The sequence below is a fragment of the Tetrao urogallus genome (genome assembly GCF_951394365.1).
Source record: "Tetrao urogallus genome assembly, chromosome: 5".
Lineage (NCBI taxonomy): Eukaryota > Metazoa > Chordata > Aves > Galliformes > Phasianidae > Tetrao > Tetrao urogallus.
Genome location: NC_136818.1, coordinates 13,936,991 through 13,955,066, shown reverse-complemented (window position 1 = coordinate 13,955,066; position 18,076 = coordinate 13,936,991). Strand labels below are relative to the sequence as shown.

Below are 18,076 nucleotides of genomic sequence, written 5' to 3'. Positions count from 1 at the left end.
TGGATGATAACAGTTTTGTATTGAATTACATAAAATACTTAGAACATTTGGACTACATACACTATTATGACATTAGCTTGAAAATAAATTGAATTGTGTCCAAATGTAAAAGCTTATGAAAACCCCTGTGAAATTTTGTCGCCATAAAGCCAGATCAGTCTGGAAAAAGTTTATTCCAAGCAGAAATAATTGTAATATAAAGGAAACTTCAAGCACTAAGATTCAGCTATGAATTAATGAGACCTTTCTGAACATGGTCCCAGCACACCAGTTGATAATATCCTCATCAGTTCGTGATCATTTTGACATAGTTGACAAATACATATATATATTTTTCAAACAAGGCATATCTGTTTACTTAAACAAATCACAACTCACGTATCTGTTTTTTTTTTAATAGGGCTTAGCTGGACCAGAAGGTAACCCAGGCCCTAAAGGTGCAAGGGTAAGTAAGAATATCAAGCATTTTGATATGTGTGTCTTTTTTCACACACAATGTATGCAATAAAGGTTGAGGAGTTGTACTCACTCCTGACAGTTATATGCCCAATTCACAAGTGAGAAAAAAGTGAGTGTTTATTTCAAAATAATATTACATTTTTTGCTATGGTGAGTAATCTCCTGTTATTGCTCTTCCTCTCATTCGGAATGCATATGGGCAAGAAAAGTAAAGCAATAATGAATGTGGGGATGTGAGGGCTGAGAATGAGAAGTGAACATTTTCTGCCTGAAGCATTACTTCCATGATGGAAGCTACCAAAAAGGTGGATGTATCTGGCAATTACAATCTGCAATAGCTTCAGAAGTTGATGAAGGGAAATACTCTTGCCACATAAACATTGTATAAGACCTTGTGTTCTACAGGTTGCTGAGTAGTTTGCTGTGCTCTCATGCATCTATTAAAGCTCACTGTAGATTTGTTCTTACCTGTTTTTTAAAATGAGATTACTAAAAGCATTTACCTACAATAGCTTTTTAGATACTAATCTGGTTTGTTGGCTTGTTGGTTTTTTGTTGTTTTTTTTTTTTTTTATTTTGATGTCAGTTTTCATTACAGTGACGGGAAAAATGAGTTTGTCAGGATCAACTGCCAACAGACATCACACCCTCAGGGATTGTATCTCTTTGTTTCTTCACTTTATTTTTGCTCAAATTCTAATTGCATTTTGCCTCATTCTCCTCTCAATGCCTCTAAATGAGGCATTAAGTTGATTGCAGTTGCTTCCGGAAAAGTTATCGATTGTCTGCTGACACAAGGCAAAAATGACCAGTGTTTAGCATTATAAGTAATTTGAGGGAAGAACACCTGTAAGGTCTCAAGACTAAGCTCTTTATACAAACTCTACAGACAGCTTGCAACAAAAATGGCGTAGTCTGCTGAGATACATGAGTGTGCCGTGGAGGTGGCACAAAAGAAAAGAAATTTAAAAATTACATTATACTCAGACAGCTAAAGAGATGGATGAAAATAAGGGGATTTTGTTTTCTTAACTATTAACTGTTTCAATCTTGGTTTGAATCTTTTAATGCATTTTCACTTGTACTTTTTTTTTTTTTTTTGATAAATCACCATTCCAAAAGCATGTTTCTATCTCCACACAATTGCACAAGAGTATCTGCTTCTGACATCCTAAGAGAAAACTGGGAGAGAAATACGCTGTGACAGCCCTTTAAGGAGGACATTCTGCTTGTGACAAGATAAACTTTCTAGTATGCTTGCATATTGGAAAAGTCAGACAAAGTTGTTGAAAATAAGTAACATCTCTGCTGCATTTCAGAGAGAAATCTAATTTCATAGATTTCATGTTTTGTGTATTATAATTAAGTCTCTACAAGCCTAAATTACTGGAACACTATGTCCATACTTCTTTGTTAAGTTATTCAGTACCTATAAAATAGGGAATTATCCTTGCTGTTAGCTGGAGAGTAAATCCTGGTCATGTTGATGTCAGTTGAGTTTCAGTGGTAATTTCAAACAAGCCTGGGTTTAATCCATAGATCTTTAATCCAGTTTGCCAACACTGATGGATAAGCAGTTCTGGTGGAAAGCAATCCCGTAATCATTAATTGTTCTTATTTATTTAGGGTTTCATTGGACCTCCAGGGGTGGCAGGACAAAGAGGATCTGAAGGAGAAAGGGTAGGTATGATGGAACATCAAGGAAGCATTAATGTTTAGGTGATCACATATGTCAAAATGGTGAAAAATGCACAAGGTCAAACTACTTGAGTTTGCCTAAAAGCAAAATGGAGGTTTAGGAAATTATATGAATAAGTCACAACAAATTATTATTTGAATTGTTCTTAGGACTGCTGAGGCCCTTGAGTATTTTTCATTGAAGAAATTGTCAGTTGCCTCACAATGCCCACAATAAAGCTATGTTTTGGTTGATTGTTTTTTAATTGTGCCTCTTCTCAGGCTGTCTTTTCCAATCAAAAGTCAGCCTTAAGTACTTGAATTTAAACTGAAGAAGAAGAAGAAGAAGAAACAAACAAACAAACAAACAAAAACCTGGTTATGATGGATAATTTCTTTCTCAGGGCATTCCAGGCTTCCATGGAAAAAGAGGACCTAAAGGGAGACAGGTAAAGCTTCTAATACTTGTTATGGTTTCTACTGCCAATGTAAATATACCTGTGATTCACTCCATAGCTTTACTCAGTTGAAAAATACTAATTTTTTTTTCCACTGTTTCCAATTACTGCTTTGAGATGCTGCAAATTCCAAACAGTAACTCTATTTTGAAATGAAGGATGCTTAACCTGATGAGCCTCATTGCTGGGTACTGATAACAGCTCTCTCAGGGTTAAAAAAGGGCAGGAACACATAAAGGTATTTGATAAAATTGGTGTTAGCTTGACATACAGATATGATGCAGGTTTTGTGAGGTCTGATTTTTTTTTTGTTGTTTCGAAGGGAAATCAACTGCTTCTAATCCATGATATTTTTGGACAATGGTAAATTAAAGCTGTCCTCTAGTTAACATATGTTTCTACAGCTAAGAGTAAACACCAATCTGCCAAACACACATTATCAAAGTTCACATATTTCCTGTGGTATATTTGCAATGCCAAGTCCTTTGTTTTCTGCTGCAACCTTATTATTTTAGATCTTTGAAGCTGTCCAGGAGTTTCCAATTTTAAATTGCTTATGGTCTTTTACTGGAAACTGTGATTCCATTCTCCAGTCCTGCACTCAGCTGTGCTCAGCTGTTCAGATGACCTCCATCTACCATGTTGAACAAGCATGCTCAGCAGGAGTGGTGTGATTACCACCATATGGCCCTAGGTGATGTGATGAAAATTGCTGAAGATTCTGTTTATTACGTTTTGTTTTATATGTTGTTTTATACCAGCCAAAAAACTCACTACCATTCAGCAGAGTTCCTTTTAGTGTAAAGAAAGGCATGCAGAGAGAAGTCCCATTAAGTTGATGCTGTTCTTTCTGAAGTTGATATCAAACTGATAAAGTATAAAAACAAAGTAAGATTCTGTTTTTTAATTATTCAGTTAGCAGAACTGGGTGCTTCTGTCCTTATGACAACATTTAATTTGCTTGTTTGATTCAATTGCTGTTTTATGGTGTATATGACTGCTGAGTGAGAGCTGTCAGTGCTATCAATATGTCATGGTTGACATGGACTGAGTAGCTGTACCACTGAGTCCCATGCTGCATTTAAGAAGAAAGTGAGCATGGATGGAAAGCACAGCTTGTGCTCAGTATGGAAAAGGAAGAGGAGGTGATAACAGAGCACTCCAAAAGCATTGTGAATTTCATTCTCAGCAACAAGCTTCACAGGGGCTTCTGATCCCCACTAAATAGTTTTTTCCATCTTTGAAAGCTGGTGATGTGTATGCTGTAGGAAGTAGTTGCATTTTTCATCTGCAAAAGCAGAGCTTCTATCAGCGCCAAACTGTTCTCTGGTGAGGACCTGAAATTATATAAACCAACTCAAAGTGGTTTGACAGAGTGACAGCACCCAATGCACCTCTGCGCAGTGTTCCTAACTATGTTCATCTGGTATTGATTCCTCTGTAATGTTCTCTTTTTCCTCAATCCTGAGGTTCATTCTACATCCTTCCTATAAACTACTTACTTGATCAAAGACTACTCATATCAGGACCAAGCCTTGCTTGAAGTACTTTGCTGGATTGGAAACTTAGAAAATGTCAGTTATTTCAGCTCCAGTGATAGCTGTGATGAGAGTTTTTTTTGCCACAGTATCCCTGAGTTAACTACTGCAGTGCTTTGGGATAGGATGTTGTCATGAAAGGAAATTTGGCATGGAAATTGCATAGTGCCTTAAGTCAGGCTCCTCACCTTGTGTTGTAGAATGCAACTTATTTGGACAACATTTCAATAATAATGCTGGTGAAAAAATATTCTCACTGGTAGTAAAGTATGATTACACGATGTATGATACAACCTGAGTATGATTATCTCTTGTAGAAAGTGATATGAAGCATAAGAAAAGAAGAGGCTGTGATCTTTCACTGATTTAAGAAAAAAAAAAAAAACTATTATGAAAAAGCATAAACAATTGCATTTGTTCCCTTTTAGTTTATCACCTCAAGAGCCTGACAGCTGTCATGTTTGATATCTGACGAAGGATCCTACTTGTAAAATTCAAAATATTACCAGTTGGGAGGTTTAGTGACTGGTCATTCGAATTTGTAATACCTTTGGCATATTTGAAGTAGAACAACATATTCAGTAAGCAATGACTGTACAGGGAGAACTTATTTTTATATTGTGCATACAGTACGCTTTAAAGAAAATACTTCATAATGAAAGCATATGTATCACATTTCTTTTCATTACATGCTTGCAATATGAAGCTTGGCTGGGTCTCCTGTAGTTTTAATGCATTGTCTGTACTGTAAGTACGATACACAGTGCTTTTACGTACATAGTTCGACCACATTCAAGGATGTTTTTACGTAGTTTTCCTCTGTATGGGATTAGTTACAGGCAACAGCCAATAAGACAGAACAGACTTTGTAAATTATAGCAATTTAAATGTCTAGTCCATTATAGCTGTAGAAAACCCGTCCCGTTTGTTTTATATTAACAATATGAATAGTCATCCTTCATATGCTTTATAGTACTGTTAGAAGGTAACACTGATGTAATGAAATGCTACCAACATTTCCTGGTAGTAGCAGTAGTATATTTCCATGTTAGACTTTTCTGACTGTTTCCCTGTGTTGGATATTCCTTTCTTTTTCAGTAGCTAGTGTAGTTTTATCAGCATTCATTAGAAGAAGTGGTTGAGAATGGGATTATGATGACTGTAGGTAATCAGGCCCCTTCCTAACTTTTGTTATATTGTTGCGTTCCATCGGAAAGAAGTAAAATAGTCTGCAAAACCTGAGGAGGCACCAAGTAGGATTAGAGCAAGATGGTGGTGTATTTCCATATCATTTTGCTTCTCAAGCAAGAAATGGAAATATTTTTTTAAACTTCAACAGTTAATTATGCTAGTCAGAATTCTTCTGCATTCTTATGTTTGATAATCCTTGTCTTAATAATTGAGTCTCTGGAATCAAAACTGATAGAATGAGATGCTAATATGTCTGGTTTGACTTATAGTTTCAGTCTCTAGGTGCAGACTATGACAAGTGTACAAATTGGTTAAGGATAGTGCTGTGCTACAAGGGTGAAAAACCTGATTTCTAACAAATGTATTCCCCACCGAGCCTGCAGCCATTAATGTTGATGGAAGAATAAGGGAGGAAGGAAAGACAAGTATTTTAATGAATGTGGTAGGGTACAGGAGAAAAAATAATCTTGAATTTGAAGTACTAAATAGGAAAAGAGATTCCAAACAACTGAAATAATCGTATTTAATGTTGCTCTCAAGACATTCAGTCATCTAATTTTTCTCTACATCTTTTAGTTGTATCTCTTTTGGTTATGATTTTAGAAGACAACAAAGTACCATTTGATTTGTGTAGCTGAAACTTTCAGCTTTTCCAGTTCCTTCTCCTCTCTCTCTAAACCCTCTTGCTGATATCTTGACTTTTAATACATACAGGAATTTGGTATTTAGTCTTCCTTTGTCTAGGATACCAAAGAACAATTCTCTATTCTGCATTAGGGTTTTCCTGGTGACTTTGGAGACAGAGGTCCCCCAGGGCCAGATGGGAATCCTGTAAGTATCATGTTATCATGGTAAAATGCATAATGCTCAGTATTAATTTCCCTCCCAAACAGAAAGATTTATGCTTGAAAAGAAAGATACTGAAGTTTTCACAGAGAAATACTGGACTGTTAATTTTATGTGGAAGGTGCAAGATACTTTTGTAATAAGTAGTTCTTTTAAAAGAGAGAGAAAAGAACCTGATAGCTACTGAGAGCATGCACCTCCCAGAGAATCAGATGTCTTACTGACCTCATTGCATTACTAATGAATGTTTTCTGTCTTCCAAAATTCTTGCATTAAATAAGATTTTGTACTGCTAATTAAATGATTATTCTAGGGTCACCTTAGCAATTGTTTTTTTGCCTGTGTCTGCCTGTGTGCCAAAGCTGCAGCTTTCACGTGTTTCTGGACTTGATGGTTGATTTTGTTCTTTGAATTGCTACTGAATACAATTATGTCATTTTGGATACAAGTATGTCATTTACTGTGTTATAATCATGATATATCATCATATGATAACAGCTTTGTCCTTGGCAGTGTGTGCAGGCTTAAAGTGGTATTCAAACTGCAGCAGTCAAGTTATTTTACCGGCCACTCTCAAAGGAGCTTGCTGTCACACTGCATTTGTAGGGGAACCCTGGCAGCAGACTCAAAACTCAAGTTTCATTTGATATGAGAAATCAGTGAAAAAACTCTGGGCCAGACAAACAGCCAGCCAGTGCTGGGCAAAAGAGCAGCTGATTTAAATCAACTCTTATTGCTGGGTGCTGCTTTGGAAACTCCAATCAGTTTGTCTTTAAAGGCTGTTCTTATGTGGACCAGCCTTTGGGCTATGTGGATCAGTAAATGGGCGAGAGTTCTTGCTGATGGCCTGCCTTTTCGTATTAGAACTTATTTTAGAAATTTTGCTGCTGCAGTATTCCAGCGTTTTGGAACAGCGGAAAAAAAGTATTTTATGTTTCTGTTCACTGAGGCAAAATTCCCTTTATGAGAATGTCAGGCAATAGCAACACAGAGAGCACTCTGAGGGGCTCTGTGACCTGCAGCTTGCCAATGCTGTGAAGAGGTGAGTTCTTCCCTCCCTCCTCGTGCTCCTAAGTCGCCCTCTTTTCCTGACAGGGCAGAGATGTCTTTTCACAAGATCTGAGAAGGAATAGTACTTCAACAGAAACAAACTCAGAAAAACTGGATCCAAGAGTAAACTTACCTATTTCCAAGAAGCCTGTTGGAACAAAAATATTTGCTGACAAGTTCCTTCTAATTTGCCAAGACAACTGATTTTGCTGCTATCTTAAACAGGCAGCAACACTTCTCCCACTTCTCCCCTCAGACTCTCCCTGCAGGGCTTGTTCAGTCAAGAGGACAGAGTTGCAGCTGCAGGGGCTGCCGTGCTGATGGACTTGGCTGGTCTATTTTCTGCAGTGTTGAGAATTTTGGCCTCAGTTGAGATAAACTTGAGCACAACACATATGGTAGCAGAGCACTACTAAATTTCTTATTAAAGAAAACTCAAGTATATAGTTTATATCAAGAAATATTTTTGCCATCAAGAGAGTATTTTCCAAAGGTCTTTCAACACACTGAGCTGTTGTTCCATTTATGTTTTAAAGGAATCTATGTAAATTCTCCTGGTGTTTGCTTTTTTTCCACCCCGAAACTTTTTCTTCTTTCCAGTTGAAATAATCGGGGTAAAAAAATTGTATATTCCTTGGTAATGCAGGAATAATTTCATGATACAAATACCATGTGATCAGTTTTGCAGTCAGACATTTTATACAATGAAAATCTGTCATTCGTAGGACCCCTCTATATAAATTCCAAATTACTTTTTTTTCAGATCACTAAGAATGAATAAACATATATTAAAATCTAAAATTTGTTGCCACTGTAGGGAATTGTTGGTGGTGTTGGTCCTCCTGGATTTCCAGGACTAAGAGTGAGTACATGCTTATTATAATCTTGATGTGGCTTCATTAGAACCTTTGTCTTTTGTATTCGTGAAATAATACAAATAAATACAATAATCCACGTATTCTGACAGTTGTTTAAACAGATTGGATTAGATAGTGGTGATTGAAATTGCAGTATAAAATTACTATAGTAGTGCTGGCTATGAAGCACTTCTATATTTGGTTCGATTTGTGTGTCCTTATTTCTAATCTGATGTGTATAGATATTTTGTTTGAAATAACCACATTTTTCAAGTTTCTATTCCTAAATGCAATATTACTTTTTGAAAGAGTACAATGCTTTCAGGCATCCTTTTTTAAGGATGTCCACAGCCTTCATTCATTCTCATTTGTGGCTTCCAAACTTCATGCAAAATAGCTTTTTGAATGCAGTTTCAGTTTAGGTTTCTGGTAAATTTTTTAAAGAATGTTGTGCTGCCCACTGTGAATTTTCAAACTGCATTTATATAAATTCAGTTGCACAAGAGAAGATCTGCGACATGAACAGTTGCAGAGGAAGTGGGACTGGCTGTGATACTCCTGTACCATGTAGAATTACTTCATTATTCAAGTACTTCCAGTGTTTACTGTTAAAGAACCTGGGTTTGATTTTCAGTGTTGGCTCAATCAAGGCTAGCTACCCTGCAGCGTTCACAGTTTGTAACACAAGAGCTAATAGCATGTTTATACACAAGTTAAGAAAGCCATGGTTGTGTCCAATGTAGATTATTGTTTTCCTTTGGTCAGCTTTATTTTATAACTTGAGAAACGTTCTTGATAAGTTTGTTAGTTTACACTGATGATCATCTAACTTCACCTTTGAAGTATGACAGCTCAGCTGTCATCACCATTTTCTTAGCGACACAATTAAAACAAAAAAAATATTGCTATTAAGAAGTCTCCTCCTACATGATTGGGATTGTTGTGGCATTGCTATGGTGGAGGTGCACAAGCTTGGTGAAGGAACCACTGTGGCTTCCGGTCTTTATCATGCAGATATGATTTGTTGCAATCTTGCCAGCTGACATACTTGGGCCAGTTGGCCCATTCATGAGATTATAAATTGCACTCTTGAGAATTTGGTTTGAATTATAGTTTGCTTTTCTTTCTTACACAGCGTTCTTTGAAATTTTATCTGAAGGATGTTGATAATTACATAAATGTACTTGAGATTTTTTTTTGAAACCTATCACATACTGCTTCTGTAAATATGCTGTTACTGATTATTTTGTCTTAAATTTATCAGTTTATCCCTTTCTGAAATTCGTGAGCACAAATGTATACAAGGTCAAAGCTCTACTTAACCATATTGCTGAGTTGCAGTGATTTATACTTCAATTGAGTGTCAATACTTTTCTGCAAAATAAATTATAGTCAATCACCAGCTGAAGTCTTAACCATTTATAAACTTCAAAAAAATACAACCATAATGACAAAAAAAAAAGTGATGGCATATTTAGGTTTTGACCAACATGAGGTCAGTACACATTCTGCCATGTGAATGGCCTGCCAGCTCTCATTTATATGAGCTCCCCTTTGCTCTGTTCTGCCAATGTAAAAGCATTGATTATGTGCCCTCCTGCTTTACCTTTTGTCCTTTGAGTACAAGTTTCGTAAAGAACAGGAACAGACATATTTTTCCTTATCACATGCAATTACTAAGCTAGTTCTTCTTGTTTGTAGTTTTTGAGTTTTTCAGTGTGACAATTTGGAAAAGCACTTTGCAGGGCATGTGCTCATGTTCACATCTTTTGTCAGAATTAGTTTGACACACCCCATCCCATGAAGTGCTGGGAACTTTACATCATCTGATGCTGCTCCATTTGACCGCAAGGAATTAAGGGTCTTTGATGGAGAAGAGAGCACCTTTGATTCTTACACCTGTGCTTGTAGCTGAGCTGTACATATCTGTGCTGAAAAACAGACAGTTTAAGAGGCAGAAATGATTTTGCAAATGAACTATTTTCAACATTTATTGCTTGAGATGAAAAATGTATGAATAAAAATATGTACAGACACGTACTTATGAGGTGCAAATACAGCTCAGTAAGATAGGGTTATCATGCATTCTTCTGACAGTTTAATAGATCTTACAGATATCTTGTAGTGTTTTTAAAGGTATTCTCTTCCATTGAGCCAAGACATGTTAGAAATGCTGCTCAGCAGGAGTTAACTCTGTGTTTGCTTACTGATACGGTAAGATTTTGCAGCTGAGGAAAATAGTGCAGCAATATTTGTTACAGATTTCTGAACAGCTTTGGAAGTTTCCAAGGCATCAGAAAGTCTGACTGGGATTTTGAAATAAGATTAGAACACAGCTAAGGAAGTATTAATGGCATGATACCTGTGTGGATACTACAAGGGTACAGACATGATTGGGAAAATATGCTATTATGCACCATCTGTTGGAGATTCTGTACTACATCATATAACAGCTCTGATGCCCAGTGTCCTGTCAGGAAGATGATTGGAAGAGCTTTACTTTGTTGCAGAGCTTCTTTACAGGGGACCTGTAAAGGGAACTGTAGCAGAATTTCACCAACACTCATGAGATTTGCATCACCACAGATGGTTTGTGTGGTGCAGTCCTGTTCCCATATTGTGTTTACTCTCCAAATGGATTTGTGCACCCTGGCCTCCATTTTCTTATGTCCCTTGTTCAGGCAATATGCCAGTTCTCGGTCTCTCAAGATTTGCCCAGCCATGAGTATTGGTATGACAACGATTTTGAGAGAATTTGCAAGCGTAGTTATCAGTGATAGCCTTTCTTTTAAAATGACTTTTTTCCTTCTTAAAAAAAATCCTAATACTAGGAAGCATTGATTTTTCTATTTTTTTTTTTTTCTTTCTGAGTATTCTGTCTTTTTTGAGAAGCTAAAAAAAAAAAAAACTTGTTTTTGTTTCATTTGTCACATAGAAGTGGTGGACAAAGCATGCTTCATGTGGCTGAAGCAATTTGTTTCCTGACCGCTAGCCAGTTTCAATGAAACTGAACAATGTGTGCTACCATACAGCAAAGCTGTTGTAGGCAGAAGGCAGTTTCAAATACTTATTCAACTCTTTCCTTATCAGTGATCTAAACTCTGTATCACATCTTTACATTCGGGTGAAGATATTTGTATTTGTATTGATATTTACTTCTACATTCCTGTATAGCCACAGAGGTATAAGGCTTTTTTTCCCCCTTTCTTTTTCAGAGGCAGAATATGTATAAAGTAGGCTTCCCTATCTGTAATATAGTTTTAGCTATTGCTGGATCAATTTTTTTGTTTCATTCACAATCTTTCATTAATATTACTTGTGAAGTTGTGTTGATCATTTAAGATTCTTAATTTTTAAAATTCTGGTTCTTTTTTTTTTTGTCATGAAACTGAAGATTTAAATCTCAGAAAGGAAGTATGCAGAAAAGGCTAGAAGGTACATAAGAACAGAAGTTGCACGCTCATCAGATTTTATGTTAACATTGTTTATATGTTGGGAGAATCAAATCTCTGTTTCAACTTATAGAACTGAGAGATGAAGAACCTCAGAAGTTGTCACAACTGAAAGCAGAATCATTACTTTAAGCCAAATTCAGTGTTTATTCAGTATTGTTGCCATGTAACTCTAAAAGTGATAGTCACTTACTGAATGCATGGATGCAGAACAAGGAAGGCTTCCTAATCCTGCATTGCACAGTGCACCACTGTCTGTTCTCTGACACGTATCCTACAGGAAAAGAGGGACTTTTGGTTGCTGGTGTTTCTGCTGAAGTGGAAGGGAACCATAGAGGGCTTATAATATGAATACTTTTCAACCAAGCTTTTAGCCTGAAAAAGGTTCAGTTTTCTCTTTGTGATACAGAAAACAGTACAGTTATCATTCTCTAAGTTGCTCCACTTGGTCAAATGTTTAATATAGCCACTTTTTTTTGCTGTCCCATAGGGAGACGTGGGGCCAGCAGGACTGAGTGGACCATCAGGAATTCCAGGGCCCATGGTATGGCACTGAACATTCCTGCAGCCAGGTCTCTATGCTGCCTTCCAAATGACAGGCATACACTGGATTTTTTTTCTTCATTTTAATAGGGTCTTCCAGGAAATATGGGACAGCCTGGAATGAAAGGTGATAAGGTGATCTAAATATTTCCATTATCTCAGAGATGTAGTTCTTTCAAACTTCTTTCATCACATCTTGAGTAAAATAACTTGCTTCACAATTTTTTCTGGTTCTGCTTTTGGTTTGTTATCTCTTTCAACTTTAATTTTTAAGTAATTAACTAAAATTAACTTTAAGTACTTCAGCCCCAGACCTGATACTTTGACAAACTTTTGGACAAAGCATTTACTATGGAACATAAAAGACTATCCTGTGCTATTGCCCATTTCATTGTCTTTCAAAGATCTCTGTTACTTTTCAGTGCTAAATGTTGAATTAATCTTTCTCTGTATCTAATTCTAAACCATAAATGTGTCTGCATACAATGTGTTGTTTAGGGTGAGCATGGCCTTGCAGGAGATCCAGGAGATCAGGGGTACCCTGGAGACAAGGTAACCCATGGTTATGTTGGATTTTTTTTGTTTGTTTTTTACAGAATTGTGCATTATCAGCCTTTTTTTTTGTTTGGTTGGTTTTGTTTCTGAGTCTTGAAATGCTATGTCAGCTTCATAGAAAAAAGTGCATAATAGTAGTTACTGGATGTCACTGAATTAACATTTATTTAAGAAACTCTAATTAAAACTTAATTAAGGAAAGCAGTGAAAAAGGACAAGTAAAGGGCATGGGCAAAGTTCTGGCTTTTATCTGTTATAAGAGATGCATCAAATTAGAAAATAACTTTGGTGTAACCTGAGACCTGCTATGAGTTGCAAGGGGGGTTTTCCCTTGAACCTTGAGTTTCCTCTGCACCTCACCTGGGTCAGCTGTGGCTAGCAGCACATGTGGAGGGGCCTTCCTAGGCCATCCCCTGAGAACTCGTGTTAAGAGCTGAATGTTAGAATTCATTTCTGATCCCACAGTTTTTTGTGGGGTTTTTTTTTTTTGAACTGTTTTGGGTGGCGAAATGTAGCAATCTGTTGTTTTCAGTGTAGCACAACATGTTTTTGTTTGCATTTAATGGCTCGCTCTCTTTTTCATTTTCCTTTTTTCAGGGTGCTCCTGGTTCACCGGGACCTCCAGGAATCAGGGGAAAACCTGGACCCCAAGTAAGTTTGAACATAAATTTTTTGCTCTCAATGTATTACTACGTGTTACTGTATTGGATACTACTTTGTATTTTATGTTCCTGCTGCATACAATCTTCTAGAAGCTACCTACATCAAGAAGTACAAAGAAGAAGGTCTAAGCTGCTTTTGTGTGTCAGACGGTATTACAGAGTCCAGTAGATATGTCTGATTTTAATATGAAAATGCTTATTATGTTAGTCATTCTGTCACTCATTTTGCTGGGAGAATACATGTCAGTAATGTTAGAAACAAATCCAATAACAGCTTTGGGAACTTCCCAAAGTTTGGGCTAGGTGAATTTGGAGAGAGCATGGGAAATCTTCTTAATAATGGCCAGTCATCTCTCAAAGGGATTTCAAGTATTTACTGATTGGTAACAGCTTTAAAAGCTCCTGTGTAGTGCTAGTGCTTCTGCTGGGATTGTAAATGTTGGGGCAGCAAAGGGTTACCTGGCTTTTTTCTCACTTGTTCTTAGCACTGTTAACAGCCTCCTTTCTGTGGAGAATTGCAAGTTATTAGCAAATATTTTTAAAGAATAAATCACACCAGTCTCAGTTTTTGTCGTAGACTCTTAGACCTTATATACATACGTACATATATACATATATATAAGAATTTGTGTATTTATTTTATTAAATCAATATTTATTATTAAATTAAAAAATTATATAGATATATATATGAGAATTTGAAATATTAACCCTGATCCTGCAAAATGCTTATGGAAGTTTGTTTAAGTTTCTATGGGGAAACTGGCCTGTTTGCAGTTAAAAAGGAATATGTGCACTAAGCGTTTTCCTGAGTAGTTGTGATCAGCATCTTGACTTCTGTTAAACAGAAAGACCTCACTCTTGCACTTAACATTATGTTGAAATGTATAGAATTCATTTACATTAAAGTTACTTCCATCAAAAACATCAAAAAAAAATTTCAAGTCAAGCTTGAGTAACACCCAGCTATGGAGGCAGCAGCAAATGTTTAAAAATGTTTGAGAGAAGATATACCTTAAAGTCACTATTACATTTGGGATGGGTCCAATTTTCCTGTAGAGCAAATTACAATGTTTATTATTTACAGTAATATTTGCAATGTTAATTTATTAACATTAATTTAATGTTAATCACAAAACAGCCTTTAACATTCTTGGCCATAAATGACTGTTAAGCTATAGAGATACGTTTATAAGCCATTCTCTCTAACACTTATTTCCAACTTCTGAAAAATGTGTGGTTCTTTATTATGGAAACAGCTACATATTTCAAGTTTTGCTTCATATAACTACATAGACCAGCCCAAAGCTCCCACTTTTATTTTTCTAAAACTAATTGGCATTTTTCTTGTGACTTCAACAAGAACTACTACTCTTAGATGCAAAGAGAAGAAGGTATAGATATTTCTATTTAGTTGAAAAGTCATCTCACCACTCTCATGGCTTTTCCTAGATAAATGTTTTAAAAATCTTAATACCAACTTTCTGATGTTGGGTTTTTTGTTTTGTTTTATTTAGATTTTTGTTGTTGTTGTTGCTTGGTTTATTGTTTTTAAATAATCAAAAATTGTTTCCCCTATCTTAAGGGAAAAATTGGAGAACCTGGATCCCAAGGACCAATGGGTCCCCCAGGTCCTGAGGTAAGAAATTACTTGATAAACTGTATGTTCTAAATTACTGAGATCTATGAAGCAAATGCATTTACCTCTAGGACTGTTGACTTAGTTGAATCAGAAAATACTTTTTACTCAATTGTTTCCAATGAATGTGATGTTCTCCATACAGAAACAAAAAATCTAGCTCTTATTCTTTTATGCAAAATATTTATGCAATCCTTGATTAAAACAAGTAGCTCATTCATTGATATGATTAGGATTAGTACTTATCTGAATCAGTTTTAAGAGCTCACACCTTGAATGGGTCTCATGTGTTTTCTCAAACACTTGAGTTCTACAGCTTGTTTACAAATGAGATTCTCCAAGCCTCACTGCTTATTTATCTCATACAAAAAAACTTAATTTGGAAGGAATGCAAAGAACAAGCACCAGTGACGTAGTAAGAATTGCCAAGCACTTGAATTTGGCTCAGCAGCTGCCTGTGAACTGGGTATAATACTGCAGCATTACTGAATTGTACAGAGAAACTGATTCTGATTCTGTCACAGAATTGTTCATTTGGGTGCTTTTGGGCATTTATACCAAGATATATAAGGAAAAATGATATGAACTGTACAGGAGACAACATTTTCTTTTGCTCAGGTGTGTGAAATTACTCCAGCCATTTTATGGTGAATTAAATGCTACATGTTAAGTAATTAAAATGTGAGCAACTCAGTATTTTCCTCTTGATGCCCATCTGCAAAGTGGCTAAAGGTTTAAGACTACAAAGTGGTGTCTCTCCTTGCTTTGGTAGCACAATATTGATCCGTGTAAGTGAAAGTTCTGCCTGTCTCATGCACAGACATAAAAACAGTCACCATTTCTGAAACAGAAAAAACAGCAGGGAGTTAGGACAGCAGTATATCAGGATCTTGAAAAACTCAAATTCCAGAAGTTCTGTAAGTTGGTATTTTTCTTTCAGAACTCTAGGTAGTATCTTACTTTCTCTACTTGCTCTTATAAAAATAAGCCAGCTTTTGTTGCCAGCGGCACAATAAGAGTAATTAAGTACAGGTTTTCCTACAAGACAGTCCTGGTGTCATATTTCTAATCATGCTGCTGCTTCCAAAAAACAGGCAACTAACAGGTCAAACCCAACAGGCTTTGCTCCTTCTCCCAGGGACTTGGCTTTTTACACACTATATACAGTGAAGTGTGCAGTGGTCATTCCTGATGAAAATGAAATTAGTCAAATTTTTAACAGGCTTCTGTGTGTATTCAGAATACTTCATTTATTGGTAAATTTTGTTCTACAAATCACAATGAATTATCCTTCAAGAATGGTGATAGTTTCCTTCAGATGTGCTCTGAGTATTATAAATGGGTTTCATCTGGAGCAGAGAGGGATTAGTCATTGTCTTCAATAGATCTTTGTTCATCTGTGCATTATTTTCATCTGAAGTTGTTAACTTGTTCTTTCAAGAAAATTCTCATATGGGATTCAGCTGCTTTGCTTCATGCAGAATGCAGTAGCTTGTGAAGGAAAAAAATACATCTGAGTGTTTTCTAAATGAATCACTGGTTACTTTGAGTTGCTCATTTCAAAAGAGAAAACAAGTTTATTTTCAGTGCATGTTTTATCTTATCACACGATGTTCTGAGTTGTACAGACAATGTCATGAAAGCAGTAGTAACAGTCTTCTGTTTCACAGAGTTATGCATTTGTCTTGGAGACTTTCCTTTTTCAGGCAGGCTTGTCTTGGGATACCTTCACCCTAGAAATGAAGGGATGTACAAATAAATCAAACTTGATTTTTGCTGCTTTGCCAGGACAATGTATTTACTTGAGTTCTGAATCTGCTTAGACTGGGGGGGAGGGGGGGGAAGTCTTCAATTTGATTTTAAACACCAGCACTAATTTCCCCCTTGAGTTTTCCTGTTCATCTTGCAAGAAATGAATTTGAAAATTCTTCCTTTTGGCACATGGCCTAGGTCTAGATGTGGTGGGATGTGTATGGACATGCAGATAATAGCATGGACATTTGCTACAGTCTGCAGCATCACCTTCCCTAATGTCTCTGCCGATGCTTTAGTGTTGGCAGATAGCAGAACTGCACTGAAGTTCTTGCCTAAGCTCTTCCCATTTTGCATTGTAGATTTCCAGAACACAGCAAGACACCATCCTTAATATATTGACTGGTGGCCAGTGCTGCTATGAATCACCAGCCACTTTCTTGGTCATAAAGCAGCCAACCAGGTCTGTGGAGGAGGTATTTGGGAGGGCCAGGATAGGGTCTTGCACACTCTATGAAATAGACTCCACTAGATGCAGTACCTTTGTCTCAGAAGAAAATAATCTTCTAGTGTCTCAGTGAGCATGGCTGAACATATCTGCGCTGTTCAACTAGGCAAATACTCAAACCAACAGCATCACCATGCTGATGTCTTAGCAATAATGCCTTTTGAAGCTTTACTGTAATATCTACTGTAATACAGGATTGCTAGCTTTTTCTGTTCTTTGACAAATTGTAATTGTATGTTTGTGATTTGTATGTTAGATTCCTTTCTTCATCCTTTCCAAAATCAGAATTGAAGGTTTGCTGGGGAAAAAAAAAGGTCTCTGCCCTTCAAAAATGCTGACATCAAGCTTTTTTAAGAAAAAAAAAAAGATTTATTGAATTGTCTTTCTGGATAGCATGTCCTTTCAGAAGAAGAAAAAAAAAAGCATTTACTTGAGAATGTAAAATTGCAGCTCTCACTTTCTCAGTTCAGAGAAATTGTGGTTTAAGCAGAAATCTATCTTTGGTAATTTGATAATAAGTATTACTAAAGCTCTGTTGAAGCTTCTTGCGGAAGATCAGTAGCAACACCCATCCAATCTGCTTCTGAAAGTTTATTCTAAATATTCATTCAAATGAAACACAGCATGCTGTTGGATAAAATCTTTTCCAAGCAGGAACATTTGTCAGCTGAAAAGAGATTTTTGCTCTCTGTTGCTCTTGCACCACAGCTCACATCCCCAACCCACTGAGAGATGCTGGGGAGCTGGAGGGTGCGATGCTGACAAATGACATGTGGAAACTGCTTGGAATGAGCGGGTTTCTGCAATTGCAAGAGAATTCCTAGTGGTAAGGGGGTGTGACTTCCAAATGTTTGATATTCTGTTTCTATCTAGTAGCAGAACAGGAAAAC

General features: G+C 36.6%; 1 protein-coding gene across 1 annotated transcript in view; it reads left to right on the top strand.

Moving 5' to 3' along the window:
- Nucleotides 1–18,076, top strand: part of COL24A1 (collagen type XXIV alpha 1 chain) — a gene marked incomplete at both ends in the record, with an annotated part of 108,071 nt that overhangs the window by 24,482 nt on the left and 65,513 nt on the right. Inside the window, 10 exons of the mRNA XM_079535501.1 lie at nucleotides 401–445; nucleotides 2,086–2,139; nucleotides 2,541–2,585; nucleotides 6,101–6,154; nucleotides 8,037–8,081; nucleotides 12,019–12,072; nucleotides 12,162–12,206; nucleotides 12,570–12,623; nucleotides 13,224–13,277; nucleotides 14,873–14,926. Coding sequence (XP_079391627.1) covers nucleotides 401–445; nucleotides 2,086–2,139; nucleotides 2,541–2,585; nucleotides 6,101–6,154; nucleotides 8,037–8,081; nucleotides 12,019–12,072; nucleotides 12,162–12,206; nucleotides 12,570–12,623; nucleotides 13,224–13,277; nucleotides 14,873–14,926 — 504 coding nt within the window. The remainder of the gene's footprint in view (nucleotides 1–400; nucleotides 446–2,085; nucleotides 2,140–2,540; nucleotides 2,586–6,100; nucleotides 6,155–8,036; nucleotides 8,082–12,018; nucleotides 12,073–12,161; nucleotides 12,207–12,569; nucleotides 12,624–13,223; nucleotides 13,278–14,872; nucleotides 14,927–18,076) is intronic.